This window comes from Mastigoproctus giganteus, chromosome 12 (genome assembly GCF_048544385.1).
Source record: "Mastigoproctus giganteus isolate SK-2022 chromosome 12, ASM4854438v1, whole genome shotgun sequence".
In the NCBI taxonomy this organism is placed as follows: Eukaryota; Metazoa; Arthropoda; class Arachnida; order Uropygi; family Thelyphonidae; genus Mastigoproctus; species Mastigoproctus giganteus.
Window position 1 is genome coordinate 12,501,517 of NC_143586.1, and position 27,870 is coordinate 12,529,386.

General features: G+C 39.0%; 1 protein-coding gene across 2 annotated transcripts; it reads right to left on the reverse strand.

Annotated features, from left to right (window-relative positions):
• On the reverse strand, positions 1-26,164 carry LOC150076699 (2-Hydroxyacid oxidase 1-like). Of its 2 annotated transcripts, XM_090386331.1 has the most exons (11): positions 26,058-26,164; positions 17,124-17,211; positions 16,860-16,888; positions 16,035-16,175; positions 15,139-15,290; positions 14,800-15,055; positions 14,066-14,226; positions 1,738-1,829; positions 1,429-1,590; positions 272-341; positions 1-185 (listed from the first exon to the last, which is right to left on the reverse strand). In XM_090386331.1, exons 2-11 carry the CDS (start codon positions 17,187-17,189, stop codon positions 94-96), a joined length of 1,221 nt encoding a protein of 406 aa, XP_090242457.1. In that variant the 5' UTR covers positions 17,190-17,211; positions 26,058-26,164; the 3' UTR covers positions 1-93. The 2 variants fall into 2 exon arrangements, with proteins under 2 accessions (XP_090242457.1, XP_090242458.1); XM_090386332.1 differs by lacking the exon at positions 16,035-16,175.
• Positions 26,165-27,870: the final 1,706 nt, after the last annotated feature.

Sequence of the window (27,870 nt, forward strand, 5' to 3'; positions counted from 1 at the left end):
TCCACGGTGTTGCAGGCATCTTGGACCATCCTTTTGCGCAGTTGATATTCGGATGCAATCCAATGGACGTGAGAGAAAAAATTCCCTGGGAATTCAAAGAGATGAAATTAACGGGTCCCACAGATGTGAATAGTATTCCTCCCTGACAACTTGAGAATCTGCAATGTCTCCAAGATTGCGAGACCCTAACGAAATAAAAGAAACTGGTGTCAGTAAATGGTAACTGAATGAATACCCTTAAAGAAGTAAGTAAGACAAGAACTTTTCTTACCTGCCAACATCATAGTCCTGTTGAATTCCTCCCTCAAAATATCCAGCACCCTCTTGACACCCACTGCTCCCTGCAAAAGAAGAGATTTAACAAAAGGAATATTTACATCATATGAGCTAAAAGGAAGGAGACTCTGAGGTAGGAACCAGCATCTAAATAATTGTCCATTCTAGCAGTGTCGAGAGAGTACTTTGCAGTATAGTTTAAAAACTGACACAGAAGAAAGACTGAAAGGGTATAACATGTATTTACACTAAGACAGCTTACTTAACGAAGTGAGGAGGAAGAAATTTGATTGGACTTGGTTTTAGAGAGGTGACTGGAGGGAAAAGTCAAGGGAAAGAGCGGGAGAAGAACGTTGAGGAAACTATGATAGATTTACTGAGAGGAATGTTAAATAAGGGTAGATGAAGAGGAAAACTGAGGATGGGGTTTTAGTTGGTCTTTGTGGAATTTTAGGCGCATCAGCAGCTTGGGCCATACCATATATTTTGTCGTATATGGTATATCTGTGAATTGCGTGCGTCAGTTCTGTGGTCTATTTGCTGTTTGTAGTTCGAAAAACCCAAGTTTCCAGTAGTAAAAAACCATTCTACCTCGCCTAGGATCGACTAACTTAGCCACATTTTGAAAATCCTAGCCTCACTTACCGGATTCGAACTGAGGTCTTTTCCACCCGGTATGGGAAAAACGGCAATGCTACCAACGAGGATTCTTCTTAAAGAGTGGAAAATCTAAAAGTTATTTGAAGTGGACAAATAAAATTTCAGGGCAGAAAGCTTCAAACTATGAAATTAGTTAGTACGTTTGCATCATTATTACTAAGTTGAATTTTTTAGACAAGGCGAAGTTTGTACATTGGTAACATCGTTGCAACACCTCACATTGTGAACTATTTCACAAAGAGGTTGAGAACCGCCACCTCAGGGTGGTGGTATTCAACTGAAAATAAGTAAAGTAATCTTCTCTGATGGGGAAGCGTTTACTTATTTGAAGTATAAGAGGGCAACTCGTTGTGTAGTATTTGACAACATGAGATGTTAAATAATGATGCCAAAGTACATACTTTGGTTTTTCTAAAAAAATCAACAATGCAGTAATGGTACAAATGCACTAATTAATATAACAATTTCAACTGTACAGTATTTGGTACTCACATCATAAGTAAGTCCCCAAATCGTGGGACGACCAACGAATACTGCTTTGGCCCCAATAGCCAGCGCTTTGAACACATCGGTTCCTCTTCTTATTCCTCCGTCTACGTACACCTCAACTGGTAAAATCTTCACAGCTTTGACCACCTCAGGCAGGGCTTCGATCTATAGAAAAAGAGAACAACCGAGGGATCAGTGGAAAAGGAATTGGGAATTGCTCATCGAACAATATCGTATCCATACCAATGACGATGCCAAATAAAAGCAAAGCAATTATAAATTTTGAGAACAAATTATATTGGTGGTACTTACGGTGGCGGGATCCATATCCAGTTGCCTCCCACCATGGTTTGATACTAAAATTGCTCGAGCTCCATTCAGCGCTGCCAGACGGGCATCTTGTCCTGTAATCAAAGTACTGTAATTAGAATTGTATTCATTAAGAGTTGTTGGAAATGACTTCTGTTTTTCTAACAATTAGCTTCCCAATCGCCAATTTTGCTGGATGAAAAATTCACTTTCTTTTCGCTCGCTGCTGCAGATTATCTGTTGTTATCCGTTCAGACAGTGTCCTAGCAAATCCTTTGAGGCTTCACTAAACTGGGGAAAAAATTGAATCGAAAAAATTGAAATTGAACACACTTCATTTTGAACAGTCTTCGATAAATAAATGGTTTCATCAAAAAAAGGATTTCTGAATGATTTTAAACAATCTTGATTTTGATTCGAAATGACACTGAGTGACACATTAACAAGTGTACAATCACTCTGTCTCTATTCAGCCAGATAGTGGATGGAGGGAGTTGGAGTAGTGTGTATGCGGGACACATTGTCGTGGGAACGTTATGTTAAGAAGCTGGATATATGCCTTGTCTGAGGTGATTAAGGATACAGCAAGTTCTCCACACCCTTTCTTACTACCGAATTCATCATGAATTGTCAAAATAGAACAAACTTATCTGCAAAAAGATCTAAACCTCCCAAACACTTCCAGTTCATTTCACAAATACACAAGGTCTCAGTGCTAATCTCATTTCCACTTGCTGTCTGCCAAACTCCGTGTACTTTTTCTGACAGAATCTCAGTTGTCCATTGATTCAACCGCTCCTCATCTCAGTTGTCCGAATTATTCACTGTATGATGCCTTTCGCTTCAAAGGTGGTAATTGTGCATATGTCCGTTCTGATGTTCCCTGTCAGAGACTTATTAATTTGGAATTTCCTCTTTTCGATCTTCTCTGGCTTAAAATCTCTCTACTGTATACAGTCAAATTCACCTCTTGCATCTATCGTTCTCCCAATTACACTAATCCCGTGGAACCCTTTAAAATCTGACTTTCTCCATTCGAACTTTCCTAACAGTGAGGTAATTTTCCTTGGTGATTTTGATGTTCACAACTCCAGCTGCTTCCGTTTTCCAATCAGACGGACCCAGCTGGTCGAGATGGCGAGGTATTTTGCAATTACTAATGACCTCGCTCAGATTGTTCATTTACCTAACAGAATACCGGACAATGCTAACCAAACAACAAACACTCTTGATCTTTTTCTCACAAATGACCTTTCTAAGTACACGGTCGAAGTGAGTGATCCTCTAGGCACCTCAGATCACAGCTTTTTTCCTTTCACTTGGTCAGTTTACTGTTTCAAATCTTCTGATGTCAACGTTTGCTCAGATTTTGTCAGTAAAATTATTATTCATATAGGGATGAAATCCTTTATTCAGCACTCCACCTTAAAATCTCGTCCTTTATCTTAACTTCGGCTTTTCCAATAAATGTGCAAAGCGTGTTAAAAATAAGAATTTGAATATCGCATTTGGCTTCTATCAGATCTCCATATTCATTTTCTGCCTAAACCAAAGTTCGCAACAGTTATAAAGTAGTTATTAATCATTGTAAACTAGTTTTCGAGAAGATTAAGAGTAGAAAATCCGCTTCTTGTCCAAATGGTAGTCAAACATTCTCGTCCTTTGCCAAAACTATTGGCAGCAGATTTTGCCCATCTCTATTCCCGATTCTGTCAAAACAAGGTGGTTTTATTGCTACTCCTGCCAAAGATAAAGCTGGCTTGCCAGTATCCTTCTTTTCTTCCAACTCGTGTATTGATGATCTTGGTAAACCACCTCGTACCTTTCCCAGTACATGCAATTATATTCCTCCAGTGGTCTTCTATGAAAAGAATACCAGAAGGATTTTAAACAATCTTGATTTTGAACAATCTTCGATAAATAAATGGCTTCATCAAAAGGATTTCAGAAGGATTTTAAACATTCTTGATTTTGATTTGAGATGACACTGAGTGACACATTAATCAATAATCAACGTGCTGCGGCTGCCTATCTTCAAGTCGTCCAACGGCCCGCCATCCTGAAGAATCATCTAAACGACGATGACTTGCCATCCTAAGTAGGTGGAGATGTGGCTATCCCACCGAGCAAGCCAAAAAACGGCAATGAAGTGATGTAGTCGCAACTCTTGTTTTTATAGGCATGAAATAATTAATGAAAGTTAATTTATGAAGAAAACATTAGTCTTTCTTTGTAGCCTTGGTATATATTCTTCCACTTTTTAAGAACGATGAAGATTCTCGTAGCTGGGCTGTTGAATAAGGTAGTAAACGAAAACAAGCTTTAGCAAAACTTAAAGGAGTAGAAGGGAAATAACTCAAAGGGGGCGTAGAGGGGAACAGGTATCCTGTGCGTTATCAGACACTCAGTCTAAAACACTAACGGATCCAATATCTCTCTATTACAGAAGATTTAGGAGAAGTCCGGTTGGCCTGCCTCCCTAAAATCCACTCATGCACACCTTCTCGATGGTAAGCCCTGTTACGTCACTTAGGTGGCAACGAACGTGTAGAGTGGTTCTCTTCAAGACGCCTGGTCAGCGTGAAGAGGAAAAGACCAAACCCTCCAGCATATGACATCACGACAAAACGAATGGCCCTCAGTCCCCAGCAGCTTTCACTCTCCCTCTTACGGCAGCGAGAGGATCAGAGTAGAAGCAGAGGGTGCTAAGAATCTCTGGGTACGACCAGGCTGCCATGCACGGAAACTGAACTTGGCCTGTTTTTTTTACTTTATTTTTATTTTTATTTATTTTTTTTAAGGTCCTAGCCACTGAAATCTTAGGAAATTAGGTGGCAGGACCTGCCAGAGTGAACTATATACTAGTGAGTACCTGGTCTGCCTCCACGGGGCTAAAGTGGGACAACGTCGGGCCTCAGTAGGGGTCTGGCGGCTAAATGACCAGATGAACAACGGTACAAGGCATCAAATATATACAAAGTCCATACACTTTTAAATCTCTGGCTTTTCCAGTCAACTGGTTCACCCACAATGTAAACTACGCGGAGATGGAGGAAACCCCTGGTGCCGCTTGACCCTAAACACACTTTACACTTTACACTTTATAACGTTAGATCACTCATCGATGAAGACAGGATATTAGAACTGGAAAAGGAATTAGAAAATGTGAATTGGAATATCATCGGTTTGGCTGAAACAAGAAGAAGAAATGAATCACTTATAAGTTTATCAAGTGGAAATCTGCTGTACACCAATGGAAACAGTGAAAGGAGTGAAGGTGGAGTTGGGTTTCTGGTCCATAAAGATTTTAAAAACAACATTTTGGAATTCAAAAGTACATCACCAAGGGTGTCAAGACTAATACTCAAGATTTCTAAGAGGTACAAGCTAAAGATTATAATGATTTATGCACCAACATCGAGCCATGATGATGAAGAGGTTGAAGAAATGTACACCGAAATTGAGTCTTCTAGATGAGCAGAAAACCCACTACACTATTATTATAGGGGACTTCAATGCTAAGGTTGGAAAAAGACAAAACAGTGCAGAAAGGAGAACTATAGGAAATTTTGGAATTGGTGAAAGAAATGAAAGAGATGAAAGACTTGTGGAATTTGCAGAATCTCAAGGACTGTCAGTAATGAACACTTTTTTCAAGAAAAGGGTGAACAGAAAGTGGATACGGAAGAGTCCAAATGGATTAACTACTAATGAAATCGACCTCATCCTCACTAACAGAAGATATATTGTGAATGATGTTACCGTCCTGAATAAGGTAAATGTTGGAAGTGATCACAGAATGGTAAGATGCACACTTGATATAGATGTAGGAAAGGGAAGGAAAAAAACTGGCTCGAGTAAATAATACAAAGGTCTTTGAGATAACAGAGGAGGAGAAAAAGCAGTATGTACTGGAACTTAAGAACAAGTTTGAGCTTCTGCAGACTGCTCAGGACCAAGATATCGACGAGGAATATTACAACTTTCTGAAAGTGATAAAACCCAAGAAACCTATAGGGAAAAAGAAATCCAAAGAAGAAAAAATTAGTCAAGAAACACTTGTCATGATGAACCGAAGACGACAAATGAAAAGCAAGAAAAACACTGACAGGGAGAAAATTGAGTATACTGAGTTATGCAAAGCCGTTAGAGAGAGACTCAGAGAGGACATAAGAAGATTTAACACAAGAAAAGTAGAACAAGCATTAAGGGAAAACAAAGGATTTAAATCAGCAGCCATGAGCAGTAATACAGAAAGACAACTGATACTGAAACTGAAGAATAGCGATGGTGTACTTATAAACAGCAGAGAAGGCATAATTCAAATAGCAGAAGACTACTATAGAGAATTATACAAGGAGCGAGGGAATGATACCAGCAGTGGGGAAGATGGATTGCAAACACATACGACATACCCGATATTCTTCCTGATGAGGTAGAACATTCATTGAAGAAAATGAAGAATCGGAAAGCCCCGGGGGAAGATGAAGTTAGAGTGTAGAGTGTAGAGTGTGTTTAGTGTCAAACGGCACCAGGGGTTCCCCCCATCTCCGCGTGCTATACATTGAGGGTGTGAAACAGAACACTGTCAATGCCAGAGGTTTAAAAGTATATGGATTTTGTATTTGTGTAGTGTCGTGTACCGTTGTTCATCTGGTCATTTAGCCGCTGGGCCCCTAATGGGACCCAACGTTGCCCCACTCCGCCCCGTGGAGGCAGACCAGGTACACTACTTAGTTATTTACTCTGGCAGGTCCTGCCACCTAATTTCCTGAGATTTCAGTGGCAAGGACCTAAAAAAAAAAAAAACACACTATAGATAGGGGTCAGCCAAAACAAAGGGAGTACTAGTTGGGCGATTTGATGTTGTTAAGTTTTTGGATGTAGGGCTCACACAATTTGGAGTTGATTCAGACACTAGTTGTAAGTTAGAGAAGGGGAGGGAGACTGAAGACTGGGGGGAAAAGACAGAGATACGGGGTCCATAGGGAAGATGACCCCCAAGTCAGTGGAGCAGGCCCATGCCCCACCAGAGTGAAAAAGAGGGGTGGCGAGGGGGGGAGGACACCAGGGATGAACTCCCCCTCCCGCCAGGGAGTGGAGGCAAAGGACCACAAGAGAGCGTGGCTAGGGAGGCCTAAAGGCAGCAGCTGAGCTGTGCTGGTGTAGGTTCTGTCACTCCTGGGACGAAGGAAGAAAGGAGTGTTTTTTTTTTTTTTTTTCTTTTTCCCTTTTCCTGAGAGGACTGTCATATCCAGGAAGTTTCTTACTTTGATCTTCAATGGGTGGTGTTTGGGTGCCTAACCCGTCTAGCAGTGAAGACAGACTGCGCAAACTCTGTAAAGGCGACATAGCGCTGCTCGTCCATTATAATCAGGTGCTCACAATTTCGGGGATTTTCTTGCATTTTAGTGGCAAACCTTAGCCGGAACTCATCATATTCATGGCAATCATACATCACGTGATCCCACGTTTCTTCATCCCCGCAGTGACACAGCGGATCTTCTTCTATGCCTAGGGATGTTAGCTTCGCTTTAAAGGGTCCGTGACCTGTAAATAGAAATGTAGTATGGAGGCCTGGTGAGTACCAGGGAGGAGGCTTTGGACTGATGAGGTTCACAGAGGGAATGAACTTTTTGGTTATCAATCCTTTGTTGGTGGTGTCCCATGTCTCTTGCCAGGTCCTGTACATAATTTCGGAGATTCTCTTCCTTTCCTGTTTGGGGTTGTTATCAAGGTTAAGAGTGATGCCTGCTGTTTCGGTGGGAATACTCTTCTTCAATCGTTGATATAATCCTCTTCTTATTACCTCTAGGTGTAGGGGTATACATCCAACTAGCACCTGCAGAGCTGGGGTGCTTACTGTACGGCACGCCCTTGTTACGGCAAGGAGCATAGAACGCTGTATGGAGTCTAGTTTACGGCGATTTCGGTCGAGAGAGGCCCTAGTACACCATACTGAGGCTCCATAGCAAGCTATTGGCACAAATATGGCATTATAGATGAGGGCCAGAGCCCGGCGCTTAAGGCCCCAGTCTGCACGGCTTATACGGATGATCATGGCCGAGTATTTTTTTATTTTCTGTGACATATATTTCAAGTGAGCATGGAAATTTAGCTTCATATCTAAGACGATTCCTAAATACTTGATTTCTGGGTATAATTTTATGGAGGTGTTGTCAATTTTGATAACCGGTGGTCTTCGTAGTTGAAGCGTTCCCTTGAGCAATATAGATTTGGTTTTCTCTCCCGAGATCTTTAGTCGGTGAATGGCTGTCCAACCCTGGAGCTTAGTTAGTGCACAATTTGCTCTCTCCTCTAAATCAGCTCTTGTGTCACCATGCACCACCAAAACCAAATCGTCAGCAAACGCAAGGGGTTGAGTCATCCCCAAGTCCATCCCAAGGAACTCGTCCAGGACGATGGACCAAAAGATGAAGTTACTGTAGAGTTGTTAAAATTGGGAGGAAGAGACATAACACAAAAACTGGCAAGGCTCTTCACAAAGTGCATTAGAAAAGGTGTGACGCCTAAGCAGTGGAATAATGCAATCATAGTTTTGCTGCATAAGAAAGGAGATAAATCAGAAATTGGAAATTATAGACCAATTAGCTTGTCATCCTACATCTACAAATTGTTCACAAGGGTCATTACTAACAGATTAGAAAGAATACTTGATGAGAATCAACCGAAAGAGCAAGCTGGCTTTAGGACAGGATTCTCAACTATGGATCACCTTCACGTAATATCACAGCTAATGGAGAAAGCAAATGAATATAAAACACCATTATGCCTGGCATTTGTGGATTATGAAAAGGCATTTGACTCCATACAGCATAAGGCAATGTTTCGGGCACTGCAAAGACAAGGCATAGATACCCCATATATTATGATTTTGAAGAAAATATATGAGTGCTACCTCATTTATTAGACTAGACAAAGACAGTAGCAAATTTAAAATCGAGAAAGGAGTTCGACAAGGAGACACAATATCTCCGAAGCTGTTTACTGCTGCCCTTGAGGAAGCTTTCAGAAAATTAGACTGGTCGCAGAAAGGAGTCAATGTGAACGGAGAGTACCTAAACCATTTACGATTTGCAGATGACATTGTGGTCATAAGCCACGATCCCAAAGAATTAGAAAAAAATCTTAATCAGTTATGCACAGTTAGTAAGGATTTTGGACTAAACATGAATATGGCTAAAACAAAAGTAATGATGAACAAGTATGCCACAGAAAGGGAAATAATGATTGAAGGAGCAGTAATTGAAAAGGTGGAGTCATATACTTATCTGGGACAAGTTATTAGCTGTAATAATGATAAATGGCTGGAAGTCAAGAGAAGAATAAATTTTGGATGGATAGCATTCAGGAAATATAGTCACATACTGAAGAGCAATATCCCAGTTTGTCTGAAACGTAAAATAATGGACCAATGTATACTCCCCATCATGACTTATGGAAGTGAAACTTGGGCACTCACCAAAAGAATGGAAGAGAAGCTGAGAACTACACAGCGAAGAATGGAACGAATTATATTGGGAATCTGACTGTCAGATAAGAAGAGAAACACATGGATTAGGCAGCAAACTCAAGTAAAGGACATTCTTATCAAAACTAAAAACTAAAATGGTCTTGGGCAGGACACATAGCTCGAAGACATGATGACAGATGGACTAAGAAAATAACAGAATGGTATCCAAGAGGAGCTAGAAGAAAACCTGGAAGACAAAGGCGGAGATGGATAGATGAAATTCATGAGTTTGTGGGTAGTAAATGGATGGCCAGTGCTCAAAACAGAAGGAACAGGAAAGTTGCTGGAGAGGCCTTCATCCTGCAGTGGATTGAAAATGGCTGATGATGATGATGATGAACTCAAAGTACCGGAAGATGAAAATCAGGGAAAGTTGATTATAGAAGTGAAGTACATCCAGATGGCACTGTATTTACTCCTAAGAGATCATGCTGTGACAATCCTCATTTTGGTTACAGATATTTTTATCGTAAAATTCTCCACAAAATCAGTGTGTAAGTTGGTGCATAAACAAGGCATAAACTAGTCCAAAAACAAATGATTACAATACATAAACCAATGCATAAATCAGTGCTTAAAAAACCAAACCAAAAGAAACAAAACATTGTATGCCGGTTTCACCAAAAAAAAAAAATCACAAAGTCCAGACTTCTACGTTTATAATCCAGCTTATTAGATTAATAAAGAACATGCAACCAGTGACTCATATCGCAATGATTTTGAGAGATATTTGAGAGTAGTGTACTTGAACACGTCATTAAAAATAACTACGGTATATATATATATATATATATATATAACGTTCGACGTTCTGAATGGAGTAACTCATATTCATAAGTGCAAGATGGTACACATATGTACACTGGTGTGCAAAACTCAAGGACCAACACTATTTCTAAAGGTTACAACCACAAAATCTTTACTTCAGGTACTCTTTACTGATGAGAGTAGATTCAGTCTCACCAGCGATTCTGGAGGTCAGCTAATCTGGCGAGAGGTTGGTACACGGTATTCCCCCGCAAATATCACTGAAAGGGATAGATATGGCGGTCGAGGTGTTCTCTACTGGGGAGGCGTTATCTTAGATGGACGTACACAACTCCAGATACTGGAAGGGGGTACTGTAACCGGTGCACACCACTGTACTGAGGTAATCCTTCACCATGCGCGTCTGTTCCGAGGTGTCACTGTCCCCGAGTTCGTGTTTATGGATGATGAGGCCACACTCCATCGCACTGCAGGTGTTGATATGCTTTTGGAAAGTGAGGACATCGTTCGTATGGATTGGACTGCCCGTTCCCCCACCGATTTAACTCCCATCGAACACATATGGGACCCTCTGGGTTTACGCCTAGCGGCACGTCCACACCCACCAGAAAATGTTCACCTGCTGAAGATGGCGCTGACAGAGGAACGGACAATTTACCGCAAGAACTTATCAACAACATTTTCTAAGTATGGACAGGCGGTGCAAAGTCTGCATCGACATTAGGGGTGGCCATATCTCCTACTGAGGACCACCTCTTCCCAAGTTCCATCTTTGGCAGTGACGCATCTTAATGATGGCAGCCAGTGCTATGTTGCCATTTTTGAATAAAGTCCCTCTGTACCGTTTTGTTTCCGTTGTTGTGTCGTGTTGTGTCATCATTTCTGTACCTCACGAGGTTCCTTTGGCTTGCTTTTCCCATATCCAGGCCACTCCTATGAGAAGCTACAGGTGAAAACTTGACTGGTCCTTAAGTTTTGCACACCAGTGTACTAATATCAATTAAAGTCCGATGATCAAAACAATGTGTCTTACTACAAAACTAAAAATACCATTAGCTTTTTCCACCTTTTTTTCACCTTTCGATATTCATTTAAAATTTCGCCTTTTGATGTTCCTTTAACCATTTGAAGGAACATCGATTGATCCGCTTTCGCAGGGGTACTAATGTCTCTAAAATTCCAAAATGAATCTAGGGGATCAATTACGGTTTTCTCAGAAGTAAAACGGCTACAGGCCAGGGGGTTTACATGAAAAAATACGTGCTTGAGGTTCCGCCCATAGACTATATAAGGATTAAATATCGATTAAATTAAGAATTTCTGAAAGATTTGAAAAAAAATAATATATACGTTTAAAAAAACTAATTTAATTAATTTCAAAAACTAATAAACCGTGGTGTAAACATCTCACATGTTCAAAGGCTCCCTTTCACATTATAAGCTTTTCCTTTCTGTCGATTTCGGCAACTATATGGAAATGAATCCCCCTCAAGACGATGGACCATTGCATTCCCTTCCAAGTCACGAGGCGAACAGTGTTAGCATTAATTAATTAATAGAAACAAAACTTGGTTTTTGTTATATTCTGCAATACAATTTTCCAATTTGTATGTGTATCTTTGTGTATATCTGTCGTATATGTATTATCTCTTTGTGTATCTTTGTCGAGAACACACTTCTTGAAAAAGCGTATCTTAAACCAACCGAGTATGAAGTTCATTTGGTTAGCGATTCGTTCATTAATCATCAACTACTGTGAGATAAGAAGTACCTCATCGTCAGTCCAATAAAGGAACTCCTAAGTGGCAGCCATAATAAAGCCACTTTTCACGTATGTGAAAGTCGTGATAATATTTCACGTTTTATCATGAAATTCCTTTGAAGTTTCTAGAAATATCAGGAAACTTCAAAGAGCAATTCTACTTTTCCCCACCCCGATAGGTTTAGAGTTGTTTAGGGATGAGCGATGAGTGTGTTAAGTCCCAATTCTAGCAGCACACTGTTGTAGTGAATATGACCGTTAGGCGGATGGTAGGACACGAGATTATCTTCTACACAATGTCATGCATAGTTGGGATTTGGCGTATCCATCCATGAAGAGGATGCTCATAGGGCGGGTGGAGGGTTGATGTGGAAATCTGCTGACATGCGCACCCCATGGTGGTATATTTCCACACATTGAGTTCCTCTTCATTAAAATCTTGTTATAAGATGAATCATGCCACTTTTTTATTTTAATAATACCAAGATATTTATTAAAAGATTGTGTTGAAAAATATGAATTTTTTTAAAATAATTTTGCCATTTCTTTGGAGATTAAAAGAAAGCAAGAAAGAGGTGACCAAAATATTAAAAATATTACGGAACCTTAAGCATTTTCAGTAAAACCTTTTCAAATTGAAACAGTGCAATTTATTCTTAAACTGCGCTCTTTCATATTGTTGAGTGGATACATTTTCATGGAGGATTCGAGACAGCAGTTGAACTGCTACCAAATATTCCACTCACCTCTTTCCTATGACCGAAATTCTCAAGTTAAATGATTGAGAATTCTCTTTTTGAATGTTTAAGGTCCTGTGTACAGAACAATTTCAAATAGTGTATCAGGTTACAGGATAGTTAGCCCAGAGAACAGATGGAAGCCGACAAAACGAGTGTCAGACAAATTGGAAAGAATTGAGGGAAAACACCAATTACTCTCCAAAATAATAAGTATACTGAAAGAATGAACTACTATTTCTGTCCACTATGGTCGTAAATCGACGATAAGTCTTCAATTAGAAATGTGTGCTGTGTGTTTGTTTTCAGAGGAGGCTCTAAACCTAATAAAATGTGATATGAAAACCACTACTCTCTTTAATACTTTATTATTGCCAGTTTCGAGATACTCCAACAATTTCAGTAAATAATTTCGACTTCACAACTGTGTGAAGTCCAAAAATCGGGCCAGACCCGAGTTTCCGGGAGAAAAAAAAACGACGCTACCCTTGCCTGAGACCCACTAACTCACGCACGTTGTGAAAAAGGCCCATAAAAATTCCTCTCGTCATCGGCTGGACTTGAACCCAGGTCTTTTTTTTAGCCGGTGTAGGAATGACTGCGATTCTATCAACTGTTTCCCACGATGGTTGTCAAATAGAGGATGGTACCATGAATCAAAGTCGACTACGTTGTTACTAAGCCCCTCACTCCTCACGGGTAGCAGACTGGTTATAATCACTGGTTTCCCCTACCAAGGTGTAAAATATCCAGTTTGGAATCCTATCAATAATGCGAGGGACTATTATTGGGTTTTTTTGTTTTTTTTTTTTTTTCATTCTGTGGCTGAGTTAGTCGATACTAGGCGCGTAATAGTTCTAGGTGGTAGTTCTAAGACTATGTTGCTCTGTATGTATAGTCTATAAATTGCGTGTGTTTCGAGGTCCATTTTCTGTTTGCTGTACGAAACACCCAAGTTTCCGGGAGGGGAAAACGATACTACCCTCGCATGAGACTGTCTAACTCAGCCAGGTCGCCAGAATAATACATCAGAATCTAGATAAATATACCAGTTGAACAGAAAAAAAAAAAAATGTACCGTTATACTTGTACAAACCCTAGGCCATAAGAGCGATCCCTACTCACAAACTATATTGGGACCGTTCCATAATACAGAAAAAAACTAAACCGCACAAGAGTCCAGACAACCTCCATCGAGAAGGTGGAAAGGGCTACCTTTCTGACCAGCACAGCAGTGCCCAACACCAGTAACCTTCAGACAGCTGTGGCAGCCACTGGCATGATGCTAAAGAGTCTCCATAACAACCTACCAGCAATAGGCTTGCCAGAGAACACTTACATGTAACTCTAGAAAGCTGCGATTTTGGACACCTGAAAAATAGACAGAGTTCCTGAACCAACAGTAATAATAATAACAGAACACAACCAGATATCCCATGCACTTGGTACAAGTACCCGTCACTGGGTGACAAAAATGCTATAAAGAGAAAAAATCATGAAAATAATAATAATAGGGAAGTACTCACTCACCTGTGAGAACACCTTTCACCACAATTGGCAGAGAGGTGATGGATTTCAACCATCGGACAGTTTCCCATGTTGCCGAAGGGTCGAATGAGTCTCTCAGTTGTTGGAAGACTTGTTCGGCTGGTGCATTGGGCATCCCAAATGCTGTAGCATATATAGGCATTCTATGGAACAAGAAACAAGAATACTGTTTTAAAACCATCCAATTTATAACATTTTATTGCGTTAATTTGAATCAACTGATTTGAAATAATTGCAACGGTATTTAAAAATTTTCAGATCTTTCAGAAAGACTGCTTTCAGATCAGATGATTTGGAAGTATTATAATTAAATGAGAAGTCAAGTTTATTAAACTGTCACATCGATCAAACAAAAATTGAATCCAAATTTTCTTCGAAAATTAAGTATATGATATAAAATGTTCTACTTGAACATTTATCTGTGATATAAAATAAATCTTTTTACTTAGACCATCCCAGGAGATATTTAAATGAGTATCAAACTCATGGTTTGAATAAAACACGCTTAAACTATCAACTGTTTCTTTTCAGAGAAGAACAATAATACACAAACTTTCAAATCATCGTGTCATCCTTTAAACAGTATGAACACAATGTTTGAAATAATTCACTGGGGTTTTAGTGGACTAGCATATATGACAGAAGGGCTGGAATACCATGAAATCAATGAAATCATTGGAGTTTTAAAGTAGTCAACTTCTTCGTGAACTTCTTACCCAATAGTGTCTGGAAGAGTTAAATTGTTCTTTTTGTCGTTGACCTTGTTGCCAAGTACTGGGGAATCTGACGTCAAGACGATTGCCTTGAAGCCGTTCCTGACTGCCTCAGCGACAATAAGACGGTTTGCCTCCCGATTTTTCAAAGGATATACCATCATCCAGTGGATAGCATTTGGGGCAGCTTCGGCCACATCCTTAATAGACGTGCTGGATGCGCTGCTCAATACCATGATGATCCCGGCACTTGCAGCACCTGAAAGAAAAAATAAAAAATATTTACTAGAGTAATGTCTTTGCCAATGAGCGATTTTTCGCAAATTTCGGACTAATATTTACCTTTAGCTGTTCCTATTTCACCTTCTGGATGGAACAACTGGTGGAACGCTGTTGGATCCACACAGACTGGAAATGGTATCTTCTGCCCCAGCATCGAAACTGATGTGTCCAAGTTAGCCACGTTATGAAGCAGTCTAGGTCGAATTCGGTACCTAAACAAAGGAAAAATCCAAAATCCAAATATACGAAATGCAATCTCCATCTGTCTCTTTGGTTGAAAAATTAGTTTAAATAATAATATATGACTTTTCCTCATCGAATTAATCCACACTTGTATCAATAAATCAAAATTTTGTTTAAATTTTTTTAGTTATTCAGTCTGCATAAAAATCAGTTTTTGTTTAGCTCTTTTATATAAAAAAGTTAGCTAAATCCGGAATAAAAATGTTTATATATCATGCATTAATTGAACAAACATCAATATGCACTCAATGTTTGCAAGGTTCAGTTTATCGAAATCAGGTAAATAAACAATTTAATTCATGGAAATTTGAAATTTTTGAGTGAAAATTATATTTGATATAATTTGATAAAAGAAGGCAAGCTTCGATAAATTATAAAATTCTCTATCCAATTCAAAATGGGAAGTATAGTTTAATTATTCATAATTTGAACAGTATTCTTGATTAGGAAGGCAAGGCAAGAAGCCAAGAGTTGTGATTAATGGTTACTCTTAACATTGCGTTAGTGTAGAAGATATGTCCCTTAGGGATCTTCTTAGGGACCGCTCTAATTTCTGATTTTATTATATGTGATTGATAAAAGAATGCAGAGTGAGGTGTCAAAACTTGAAAATGAGCAGGACGATTTAGATCGGCTAGAAGGATGAGGATAAGTGGCAGTTATGCTTAAATTCTACCAAATACAATTTCAAAATATATATGAAAATTGACTACCTTTTATAGGCCCTAACGTTTTCCCTCAAAGTAAAATTTCCGTCCGCACCATCGTTCAAGTAATCTCTGTATATTTTTGGAAGCGCTGCCATGGCGTATCTCTCAAAGTCCTCCACAACCACCATCTCGCTGGGGAAGGGTCTGGTAGAAGAGGAAAAAAATCATATTATTATATTAAGGTTACCCGTAATTGATTACATAAACCCGTATTTGTGTCTGTAAATTGCTTGTGTTCTCTAGTCGATTACCTGTTTTGCTGGACGAAAAAACCCAGTTTCTGGGGAGAAAACCTTGCTGTCCTCAGCATAAATTATTTTTCTTCAATAAGGACTGATGCAAAGTACCTGTTCAATTCATGCGCAACATCAGCTCTGTTATCTAAGACATTCTCACAACCAGTGCACAAGGGTCCAATCCAATTCGCTTGCTTCTTCTTTGTATTCAATTGGAAATATATTGCATAATCATTTAAAAGAGTAAATTTTTGCTGTAAAAAAACCCATCCTCCAATGCTTTTTATTGTCTAGTAATTGGTGCTTCTGAGCACGTTAACATCTGACAGAGTATTTTGGAGAACTCCTTCCTAAAAACTCACAAACTATTCCTCATTACACTGCAAATAACAAATTTAAAAGATTCACAAAACTAATTCCCCCTTCATTATCTCTTTTGTCCACCCATCATTCAATTGACATTATTTTAATAATTTGCCTTTATTCCAATAAAAATCATACCACTTTATTATTGTTATAATAAATGCGTTTATTTCTGTTATGATTTATCGAATACAGTGTTCTCAAAAATATGTTCATCATGGATACTTACTTCTCAACTTCTTCTGCCTGGCCCTCTCCCTAGAATGTAAAAGAATATTCTGAGTTCATTAAAATTAATATCATTCATTAGAATTTAAAGAATTAAAATATTTCAATAATTTGACTCTGTTCCAATAAGATTGGTTGAGGCAAATCCCTCATGTGAATCTCAATTTAACAGATGTATCAAATACAGTTTTCCAATAAAGGAATTACCACGGAACAGATCTGGAAGAAATTTTCTTTAGATTTTGACTGAGGATATTAAACTTACCCCATCCTGAGCCGAAGTCCAAACAACTGACATCGTTATGAGCACCAGTGAGAAATATATTTGCATGATTGCAGCTTGGACGGCAACCCTATTAAAGCAAACCATCGATTTAAAATGAAAATGCAGAGACGTTATATTGAATATTTATTGGAAAAATGGTAAATGAAATTTGAATGTTCTAAAATACGAAAAAAAGCCCGATATTAAGATTATTGTTGTTCTTAAATAGGCATACTAAATCAGAAAGGGAAGATAAGTTAATTCTGAAGGCAATAGATCCTAAAAAATCGTTACAATCATAATATATATCGTAAAATATTTAACTTTAAATTGATGGTAAGAAAGGGTAATTTTATTTACCCAAAATTAGCAAATCAGATCAGGCCAAGATATACTTGTGCAATACTACAAAAATTGCAGTTAGGTGTCAGTACGTTGTGTGTGTTTAGTGGTCAGCTTACCTGTTTGCTGGACAAAAAAGGAAAAGTTTCCAGGAATAAAACACTTATAACTCTCGCCCGAGACCGATTAACTCGGCCATGTTGTAAATAAAGGCCATAAAAGTTTCTGGTGTCATTGTGAGGGTGGTTAAAGACCAGAATGATCATTGTGACGGTGGTTAAAGACCAGAATGATCATTGTGACGGTGGTTAAAGACCAGAATGATCATTGGGAGGATGGTTAAAGACCAGAATCAGTTCATGTATGTTTAGAAATGGTTTGGACCAATGATGTAATAACCTGAAAACTGTTAACTAAGGTTTAATGCTTCTAAATCTAAGGTCCGGTATCAAAGGAAAAGAAATCCAGAAGTAATGTACCGGTACAAAGAAAAATATATTTATATTCAATTGAATGTATTATGAATAATTTAAACTTTTGAAAAAATTAAAAGATGAAATAATCATTCGAATATAAATAAATTAAAAAAAAACAAAAACAAATATAAAGTTCTTCAAAAACTCAATAGCTTATCCGGAACTAAAAGTAGTTAACCGATTAATGCTAAATACAAATTAGTATTGCTTTTCAGATAACTATCTTTTCAAAATGTACAAAGTAAATCAAGAATTATCTAAAACCTTTTCTATATTAATATGAAATTTTAAAAATATAGTCAGTTTTAGATTCAGGAAGCTTCAATTTCAGTTCTAGACTAGTTGGATGAAGAAAGTTTCCCCTATTCGTAAAAAAAATCAGCAAGTACTCAACTGCTACTTACCTGAACATCTGTGGAAGTGTAGTAGAAATCAAGGGTGGCGGTGTTTGCCCTCTGGCGCAGGTATCACTCCTGTACCCGCAAATTATATACGCTCCCCTAATGAAAGCTAAGCCAAATCACTTCGTTTTTATTCTCTGCGGAAGCGTAGTCCAACTTCCTATTGAAAGTTGCCCACATCACTTGAAAGGAAAGCAATTATGACCCCAATAAGGGCAGGAGAAGAGGATGAAACTTCCTGAAATGGCGCAGAATCGAACAGAAAACTATGAATTGAAACTACTGAAAGTAAAATAATATTTTGTTCACTAAAACTGTGGTCATGCGACTTTCAACGTTGTGGGGAAAACCATTTGTGTGCACAGTAGGGGTGTACCTAATAAAGTGGCAACACAGTGTATATATACCTGAATTTGAGCCATTTTTGGGTTAAAATTCGAATTATTGTGGTCTTCCTATTGATGGGTTTTAGCTGCTTTCTGTGTCATTAAAAAACTCACCAAAATACTTATTTTGCATAACTTTTTCAACCTCCTCTAGTTTCGAAGTGGAATGCTAAATTCCAAACTTCCTTTGTATCTGTCATCAAATCAGTCACTGTCATATTAAAATAACTCCAACATTCGTCGTAGTAGGACACATGGAAAGTTCATGCATTTTATTTCATGCCATCGCTGCAAAATGTTGAGTGTAGAGGAATGAATAACACGAATGAAAATTATGCAAGAACCACCTCTCACAGAAACCAGAAACTCGACAACAGTTTCCTTTTAAACTTTATAGAACTGAAGATTGTCATTGGCGCACGCGGAATTGGCATATTATTAAAGCGATAGATGATTCGTCCACAAAAAGGGACCAGCAAAACAAGGGAAGAAAAAAAGAATAAAGAGAAAAAGAAAAGAATATATAAAAGTAAGTAAAAAGGCAACACTAAAGGATAATATAAATACTACAGCAGATGTTATGATCAGTGCAAGCAGGTTATGACTCTGGAACCTCCAGAAGGTCCACCAAATGAGTCCAGATGAAAACAGGAAATGTTGAGAAGTTGATGAGGATTGTTGGTAGTTATTCATGAAAATCAAATTCAGCAGAACACAAACATCATTGATAGCTGATTATTGGTTACAAATAGTTATGTTATTAGCATGGGGGTTTTTATGCATGAAAAGATAGATTTAGCAAACTCCTAAAATATGCAAAGCGTTTCTTGACTAAAAGAAACTTTTGTTTCACTCTGCAATTTACTACTCGTTCAAGACCAGGAATCCAAGAATAGACCACTGTGAGGAGAAATTTTCCTACCAGGAAATAGAGCTTGGAATGTAGCGTAGGAAGGGCAGAAGCAGTTGTTTTAGAACAGTATCAGCGTAATATCTTGCCGCAATGACAACCAAAGGTGAGTTGATTCCAGGTTGGCCCTGATATACCTCTCCTTTATTCAGGGACTGAGGAAATCCAGGTTAGATACCGGCACAGACAGCAATAAAGTTGCTATGTGCGAAACCTGGCGAATTGTGGTAGATTTACTTCCTGGCGAATTGTGGCAGATTTACTTCCTGTCGCTAGTTGACGGATCCGCTGATCTTCCATTCTTACGTTCTTTTGTTGACATCAGAATACCAACGTCTTATCCCAGTGTCCTCCTGGAACACTTGAAAGTTGTTTGTGCCAACAAATTCCAAGTGTTCGAGACTCAAGAACCACACAGTGAAAGGCGATATGTTGTGTGGACCATCCAGCTTCGAACAACTCAATGATTCTTTATAAAGTTGAAAGACCACGAAAGGGTTGAAATTCCTCAGCTACATGTAACATCGTTTGATGCTTGTTAAAAGGTCTTGGCATCGTATAGGGTAACTCATCTATGTTTTTTATGGCTCGTTTCAAAACACAGGTATATTTTATTAAAAGGCCTTTATAGTAGCATGATTAACAAATCTTGGTCCGCTTTCTTTCTGGTACCAGATGGGCTGTTGCTTAAATTCGTGTTTTCAAGTTTTTGTGCGTTGTATCTGTTTTGCAAAAGCAGGAAGTCAGCAAATAAAGCATGTCTTAACATAAACATTTAAGTTTTCTCAACATAAAATTGTAGACATTGGAAAAAAATTTCAGAATTCTTTTATTGGTTATTTCTCCAGAAATATGCTTCGATTTGTGATATTAAAAATTAATTTTCTGAAATAGTTAGGTATCCCTGCATCAGACTTCTAATACCATTCCATCGTCATATATGAAGGTACCGGTTGTTAATACAGACTTCATCAATCCACTTCATTCCCCTTTACGCAAGACCAGCTTTATTTAGGACACAAAAAAATAGCTGACGTTCAAAACGATGTTGTGTAACCATGTCGTTACCGGTAACAGGCGTTTGTGCTTTTATGATCAATAGATACTTTGAAAACACAGCAAAGCGTTATGGATTGCCCCATTGTTGCATACTAATGATGGTAGAATCAAGACTTCTAATGAAGTCCTACTTGTATGTGGCCTTGTGAATCTACCTGTATACAACCTTGTGAATCTACCTGTATACAACCTTGTGAATCTACCTGTATACAACCTTGTGGTGAATAAATAGTATTTAAATACAAAAGTGGTATCTTTATTTAATACCTTTCTCTAATATTCGAATACCAAAAGCAAGTTTTAAGAGAGGCTGGAAATACAACCCAATTAGTTAGCAGTATTTACTCTAAGTTATCACAGCTGAGTGTGTGCTAGAATCGCCACTTTCTTTACGGCTTAAAGAAACGTCTTATAAGACCCGACATCACTTTCTCTTTATCCTTTCTTTATTGATTAATTCATTTATAACATATGATGCTTCCAGATCTTTCAACCCGTTTCTTCATTAGGAAACTGTGAGGTTATCATATTTTTCTTATAACAGACTATACACGAAGAAAAAGATATTTTGTTGTTTGTAAAAATTTACAAACCTGCTCTGTTATCTATCACTAAAGCAAAAAAGAAAAACAATTTCAAAGCAAAATGTTCAATTCAAAATACAAAATTTACCAATAAATGATCAGAACTTCACCACCCGGAAAAATTAACAAAACACGTAGAAAACTTGGTGTACTTGTGCAGCTTGCGATGAAGCAGAACAAAATCTGATATGCTGATGAAAAAATCTGATATAAATAACGATGAAATAACAATGAAATGAGGAAATAGTCAGAAACTTCAGACAGGTATAATGGGGTATTTATAGGGGTTATATAAGAATTACCCGAAAGGTCACATCACAGATGTGCACACAAGATGCTCCAAAATATGGTCATATGACATTAGTACTGCGTATGACACCCTCCAATGGAAAAAGAGGCCTGACAGTGGTGAGCAATCCTGATATAGGGGTGTCTATGATATTCTGTCGCAACAAATCCCATTCTTCCACCAGCGCAGACTTTAGCTCACCAAGTGACTGAGGGGTTGGCTATCAACATTCAATGCGACATCCAAGGGTGTCCCACATGTTAGATCTGATTTAATTCTAGAGATCGTGCTAGCCATGACAATCGTTAGATTCTTCAGTTTCAAGATATTCCTCCACCACTTGAGCTCACAGTGGCATTGTCGTGCATGAAACCTATGAACATCTGCAATCAGAAGGTGCAAAAAGAAGTCATGTGAACACCTGGTCTCCATCACCTGGAACACCGACCCCTGGGGCGTTGTATACAAGGTCACAGCTAACGAACTCCCCCAGAGGGGAAGTCATGACGACCACGACCAACCCACAAGGCACTACAACAAACTTCAATATGTTCCATAGTTAACATATTGAAGCCAATTTCTCCAACCACGCATAGATCCATACACCCAAGAACAGCTACAACCCTGCCAAGATAATGATGATTATAACTCAGAGCAAACAGAACCTCCCTTCTCCACTAAAGAACTCCACTCATCTGCTTGCAGATTTCGGGAAAAATATATGACCGGGCTTGGATCTACTGAAACCAGAAATAGTTAAGAAAACCGTGGAGCACTACCCTGACCTCATACCCAACTTCTTCAACAATTGTCTCCAGAATGGAAGTTTCCCTACTGACTGGAAGACAACAATCCTGAACCTAACTCTGAAGAATCCTACAAAACCCCAGAATCCCTCACATCCTACCCGTCCATCGCCCTATTATCCGTCCTGAGCAAGCTTCTTGAATATCTAATCTGCAAAAGACTTAAAGCACACTATAGCACAGCAAAATTTAGTTCAGCCAACCAGTAGGGCTTCAAACAGGAATGCTCCACTGTTGATGCTCTGCAAAACGTCATCACAGTTGCTACAAACACTACCAGGAAATATTTCCTTAGACTTTTCTGGGGTGTTCGATTCACTTTGGTGGCCGGGCGTTACCAGTCACCTACGTAAGAGCAGTCTACCTGGCAATCTCTACAAAACCATCCAATGCTACCTGATCGGTCGGGATGTCACTGTAAATGTTCCATACCATAGAATCACCCATCTGGTCCATAGGGCTGTATTGAAGGCTCTGTACTGTGGCCGCTCTTATGGAATATTGTACTTGACGAACTCCTTAATACTGATCTTGGCAACGTCACCTCTCGGGCCTACGCGGAAAATCTGATCCTAACCATGGCTGCCGATTCCAGGGCGCAGCTCGAAACCCAAGCTAACAGGGCGCTACTACTCCTGCAGGAATGAACTAACCTCCATAACCTCCGGATTTCCCCAGCTAAGACAAGTTCCATTCTCCTAAAAGGAACACTCAATCTGAGAAGACCTCAACAGATTGGTGGAACTACGATCAGGCTCACTATACAGCTGAAATACCTTGGCATAGTGCATAACTCCGGTCTTACCTTCCTACCACATCTGAAATACCTGCAATATAAAATTAAAATCTACAGCCCCTTGGTAGCCAGAGTTATGCGCAGGAATTGGGGCCCCACCACTGCATGCTCTCGCTCTTCTACAATGCGGCCTTCCTACCGGTGGCCGGGCGTTCTCAGTCACCTACGTAAGAGCAGTCTATCTGGCAATCTCTACAAAACCATCCAATGCTACCTCACCGGTCGGGATGCCACTGTAAATGTCCCATACCATAGGTTATGGAGGTTAGCTCATTCCTGCAGGAGTAGTAACGCCCTGTTGGCTTGGGTTTCGAGCTGCGCCCTGGAATCTGCAGCCATGGTTAGGATCAAATTTTCGGCGTAGGCCTGAGAGGTGACGTTGCCAAGATCTACCCTAAATCTCCAACGTGGTCCCCTTCCTGGCTTGCATACAACATTCCTTCTGACAGGACATAGCTCCATCAAAGCCAAACTCATAGCCTTAGGAATCACTAAGGATCCGTACAGCCTTTGTGAGGCTCTGGAGAGTAGGTCACATCTGAAACATGACTGTTCTCTCTATGAAGATCTACGAAGTCAAATAATTACAAGGCTGGCCTTCCTCCAAAACGAACAGAAACATCATCTCCTGGATAGCAACGAAGAATGTAAAGTGTTTACGCACTTTCCCTAAGAGCTATTCAAGAGGAGAAGATCCTTTTCTCAAGACATCAACAACACCTTCCCACTTAATGATGTGATAAGAAATCCTTACCAAAACCCTACCAGGAAGGATACAAGCTTAGAAGTCCTGATATGTATGCTGAAAAACCCATACGGGATTGTTCTTCCACTAGCCTTCTTGCCAAATGACGGTCAGGACCAGGCAAACTAGCCTGGTCCACTTTGCTTCCCTATCCCAATACCCAAATCGCCTGATGGAGTCCTCTCCATCTTCCTTGGGAATGCATTTTTTAGGTGAATAGCGTATACGTTTTGCTATTGGCCAGCTTTTCTTGTAATGGTTCCTGTCTCCTGAAACTGCTTGCATAGTGCCAAGACGAGACTGCTTGACAGAATAAGCCAACGTGCCACTGCAACTGTACGTCTTCAAGTCGTCCAACGGCCTGCCATCTCAAAGAACAATCTAAATGTCGATGACTTGCCATCCTGAGTACTGGAGATGTGGCTGTCCCACTGAGCATGACAAGAAACGGAATGAAGTGATGTGGTCATTACCCGTGTTTTTAGGCATGAATAATTTACATAATGTGCGGCTTTGTTGGGTTGTAGATCGATTTTAATTTGCATGCCAGATGCCTATTATATCAAATATTCGTCTTCGGTTATACTTTTCACAATAAATTATTCTTGAAATGAATTTTTTCTATTAATTTTGTGCAATGTAGTTCTGTCCCCCGTGCTCATAAAAAGTGAAAATCATAGAAAGACACTGCAGCGTTTTTTAACTAAAATACATCACAACTTAAGAGAGAGTTGTTAGATATCAGACCATCAAATAAAATAATTGTTGGCTATGTGGATATGAATTGTAATTGTAACATTATAATTCATATTATAATTCTATGTAGTAATAAATCAGCTAGTCGATCTCAAGCGATGTAACTCGGTTTTTTATCCCGGAAATTTGAATTTTTAGTCAGCAAACAGCAAATCGACAACAGAACATAAGCAATTTACCGATTACATAAGCATTTCAATATTTTAAAATTTTTCTTACTGAAGTTTAAGGTATTTTTAACCTCTCTTGAATGTCTTCTTGTGGATTTTGGGGACTTCGATCCAGACTTAACATGTATAGCGTAATCTAACGTTTGTGCTGAACGTGATCTTCCACTTTTACGGACATTAGCAATTCTTTGTGATAAAGTTTCACTACAAGAATACTATCTTAGGTGGTTATAAAAATCATAACGCGTATAATTTTCATCGTTCACTAACATTGAACCTGCATATGGGTAGAAGTAACCCCAGAGAAACGCACCAATTGTGTGGTACTACACTTAGGGTGGAGGGAAATGAAAAAGACCTGGGAGTAATTGTGTAGTCAGATATGAAGTTTCCTGAGCAGTGCAGACAGGTTGCTAGAGCAGGTCATGAGATATTGTTAATAATATACAGGAACTTTGCTAGTAGGGAAAAGGAGCTGATTATACGTTTGTATAAGGCAATGGTCAGGCCACGCCTTGAGTACCGCGAACAGGTCTGCAGACCTCATTTTAGAAACGATATAGAATTGCTTGAGCGAGTAGAGAGAAGGGCAACAAGATTGGTGAGAGGAACGAACGAGTGGTCTAACCAAAAGAGGTTTACGTCTGGAGACGAGGCACTTGCGAGGTGATCTGATTGAGGTGTATAAGGCCTTGAATGGGTTGACAAGCTCAATTCTGATGGGATTTTTCCTCTTGCTCAGTTTACGAATCTGAGTGGGCATAAATTCAAATTAAGAAAAGACAGATGTAGAATAGATGTGTGGAAATTTGCTTTTAGCCAGCGGGTGGTTAATTGCTAGAACAAACTTCCATCTGTCGTTGTGGAAGTTGATAGCTTAAATAAATTCAAGAGGAACTGGACAAACATTTAGAGGAATAGACGAACTCATCGTTCACAAACATTTTTCGATATATTTTATTTCTTTGAAAACCGGGAGACTTCCAGATCACAGAAGATCGGTATTTTATTTGTTATATCATAGAGTGTTCGAAGTTACTTTCATTCACTTTAACAGATAAACAATTTCTACTGCCTTATGATCATTGCATGATGGAAAAGAATTCGAAAGCAAACTAATAGGGCCCTGTTCATTTTCTCCTGCTTAAATAAATAATTCATTTCTTCCTCCTCGCCCCAATAAAATTCACATTAAAAACAAAACGAGACCTTACCAAAGTGATTCTGTGATTCAGCCCAGCGATTGCCTGATCTTCAGAAAAACAAAATGAAGAAAACTTTTATTTTGTTCCTTCGCTCAGCATCTGTATGTTTGCTGTTCATTAGTCAGTTTGGGGTGTTTGCGAATGAGAGGTAGTGCAGCAACGGTGTCATATGACATGGTTTCAGAAATGCGCAATTGCAGAAATGCTACTACCGATAGATTTTAAAATACCAACCTCAGTTAGAAACACACCCATCAGAATACCAATTCAACAAAAGATAATTATTTTTCCCCTATAAGTTATACGGAAAAATAAATTCATACGTCAAATTTAGTTTTACAGCCTTGCACACTTCATGTGTATTCTTACGTAACGATTGTGAGTGTGATGTGTCGCTTTCGAAGATATACATATATAGAAAAAAAAGTGTGTTAGCATTAGTAGAGGAATATATGACGCAAAGAACTAAGTTTATACAGCATCAGCCAAAAAAAAAAGAAAAAAACTTCCCATTTCACCTATCCCTTCGCTCCAAACTTTTGCCCAGTTCTTCCTTGAATTTATTTAAACTATGAACTTCCACGACGACGATGGAAGTTTCTTCCAGCAATTAACCACTCGCTGACTAAAGGAAAATTTCCTAACATATATTCTACAACGATCTTTCCTCAATTTGAATTATGCCCCCTTTCTTGGTAAGGGCAACCCTTTGTTCCACTCATCAATCTCGTTGCCCTTCTCTGTACTCCTTCCAGCAGCTCTACATCTTTCCTAAAATGAGGCCTTTGAGACCTGTACACGGTATTCAAAGTGTAGTCTGACCATTGCGTTTTGCAAGGGGATAATCACTTCCTGTTCCCTGCTAGTAAAGTTCCTGTATGTCATTGACAAGACCCCATGACCTGCTCTGGTAGCCTGTCGGCACTTCTCTGAAAACTTTGTATCTGACCGCACAATTTCCCTCAGGTCTCTCTCATTCTCCACTACCCTGAGTGTAACACCACCCGGTTGCTATATTTCTCTGAGGTTACTTCTACCCATATACAGTACTTTGCATTTGTCAATGTTAAACTTCAATTCCCACTTCTCAGCCCATCTGCCTAACTTTTCTAGGTACGGTTGCAGTAGCATATCGTCATTCCTGTCATTAACCACCCTGACAACCTTGGTATCATCTGAAAACTTGGACATTAAGCCTGATATACCTTAATAAATATCATTGATAAATATAGAAACCAACAATGGCCCCAACACCAAACCCTGGTGAGACTCCACTAATAACATTAGTCCGCGAAGAGCAGTGTCCATTGATTACAGCTCTTTATTCATAGCAGTCACTTGCCCTTAATGCTTCAATTTGTACAGCAGTCTTTTATGTGCAACAGTGTCCAATTTTTTTCCTGAAATCCAAGTATATGATATCAAAATTACTTTTTGCATTACTTTTTTTAACCAGTTCCTCTGTAACCAGATTGTAGTATCCCATCAAATTGGTCATGCAAGATTTCCTCTTAACAAACTCATGTGTGTCTGAACTATAACTGCAGCCTTGTCTAGATGATCCTGCAATACTTCTTTCACCAGTGACTCCATTATTTTTTCCGGAACAGAAGATAAACTAACATGCGTATAATAATTCATGTCACCCTTTTTAACCCCATTGCACATCTCCAATCAGTGTAGACCGCCCCCTGAATCCAAATATTCTGTCATAATTATGGCTAAAGATTTGAGCATCTCCTTTGCTGCGTCCCATGATATGGTTACATAGATCCCATTCACCTCAGGTGCCATTATGTTTAACTTCAACAATTTCTCCTCC

Excerpts from the sequence above, each read along its gene's own strand:
- LOC150076699 (XM_090386331.1), bottom strand. The coding sequence starts at position 17,189 with ATGCAAATATATTTCTCACTGGTGCTCATAACGATGTCAGTTGTTTGG. Across the intron at positions 14,227-14,799 it reads ACTCTTCCAGACACTATTGG|AATGCCTATATATGCTACAG; the intron begins GTAAGAAGTTCA and ends CTTGTTCCATAG. Across the intron at positions 342-1,428 it reads TTTGGGGACTTACTTATGAT|GGAGCAGTGGGTGTCAAGAG; the intron begins GTGAGTACCAAA and ends CTTCTTTTGCAG.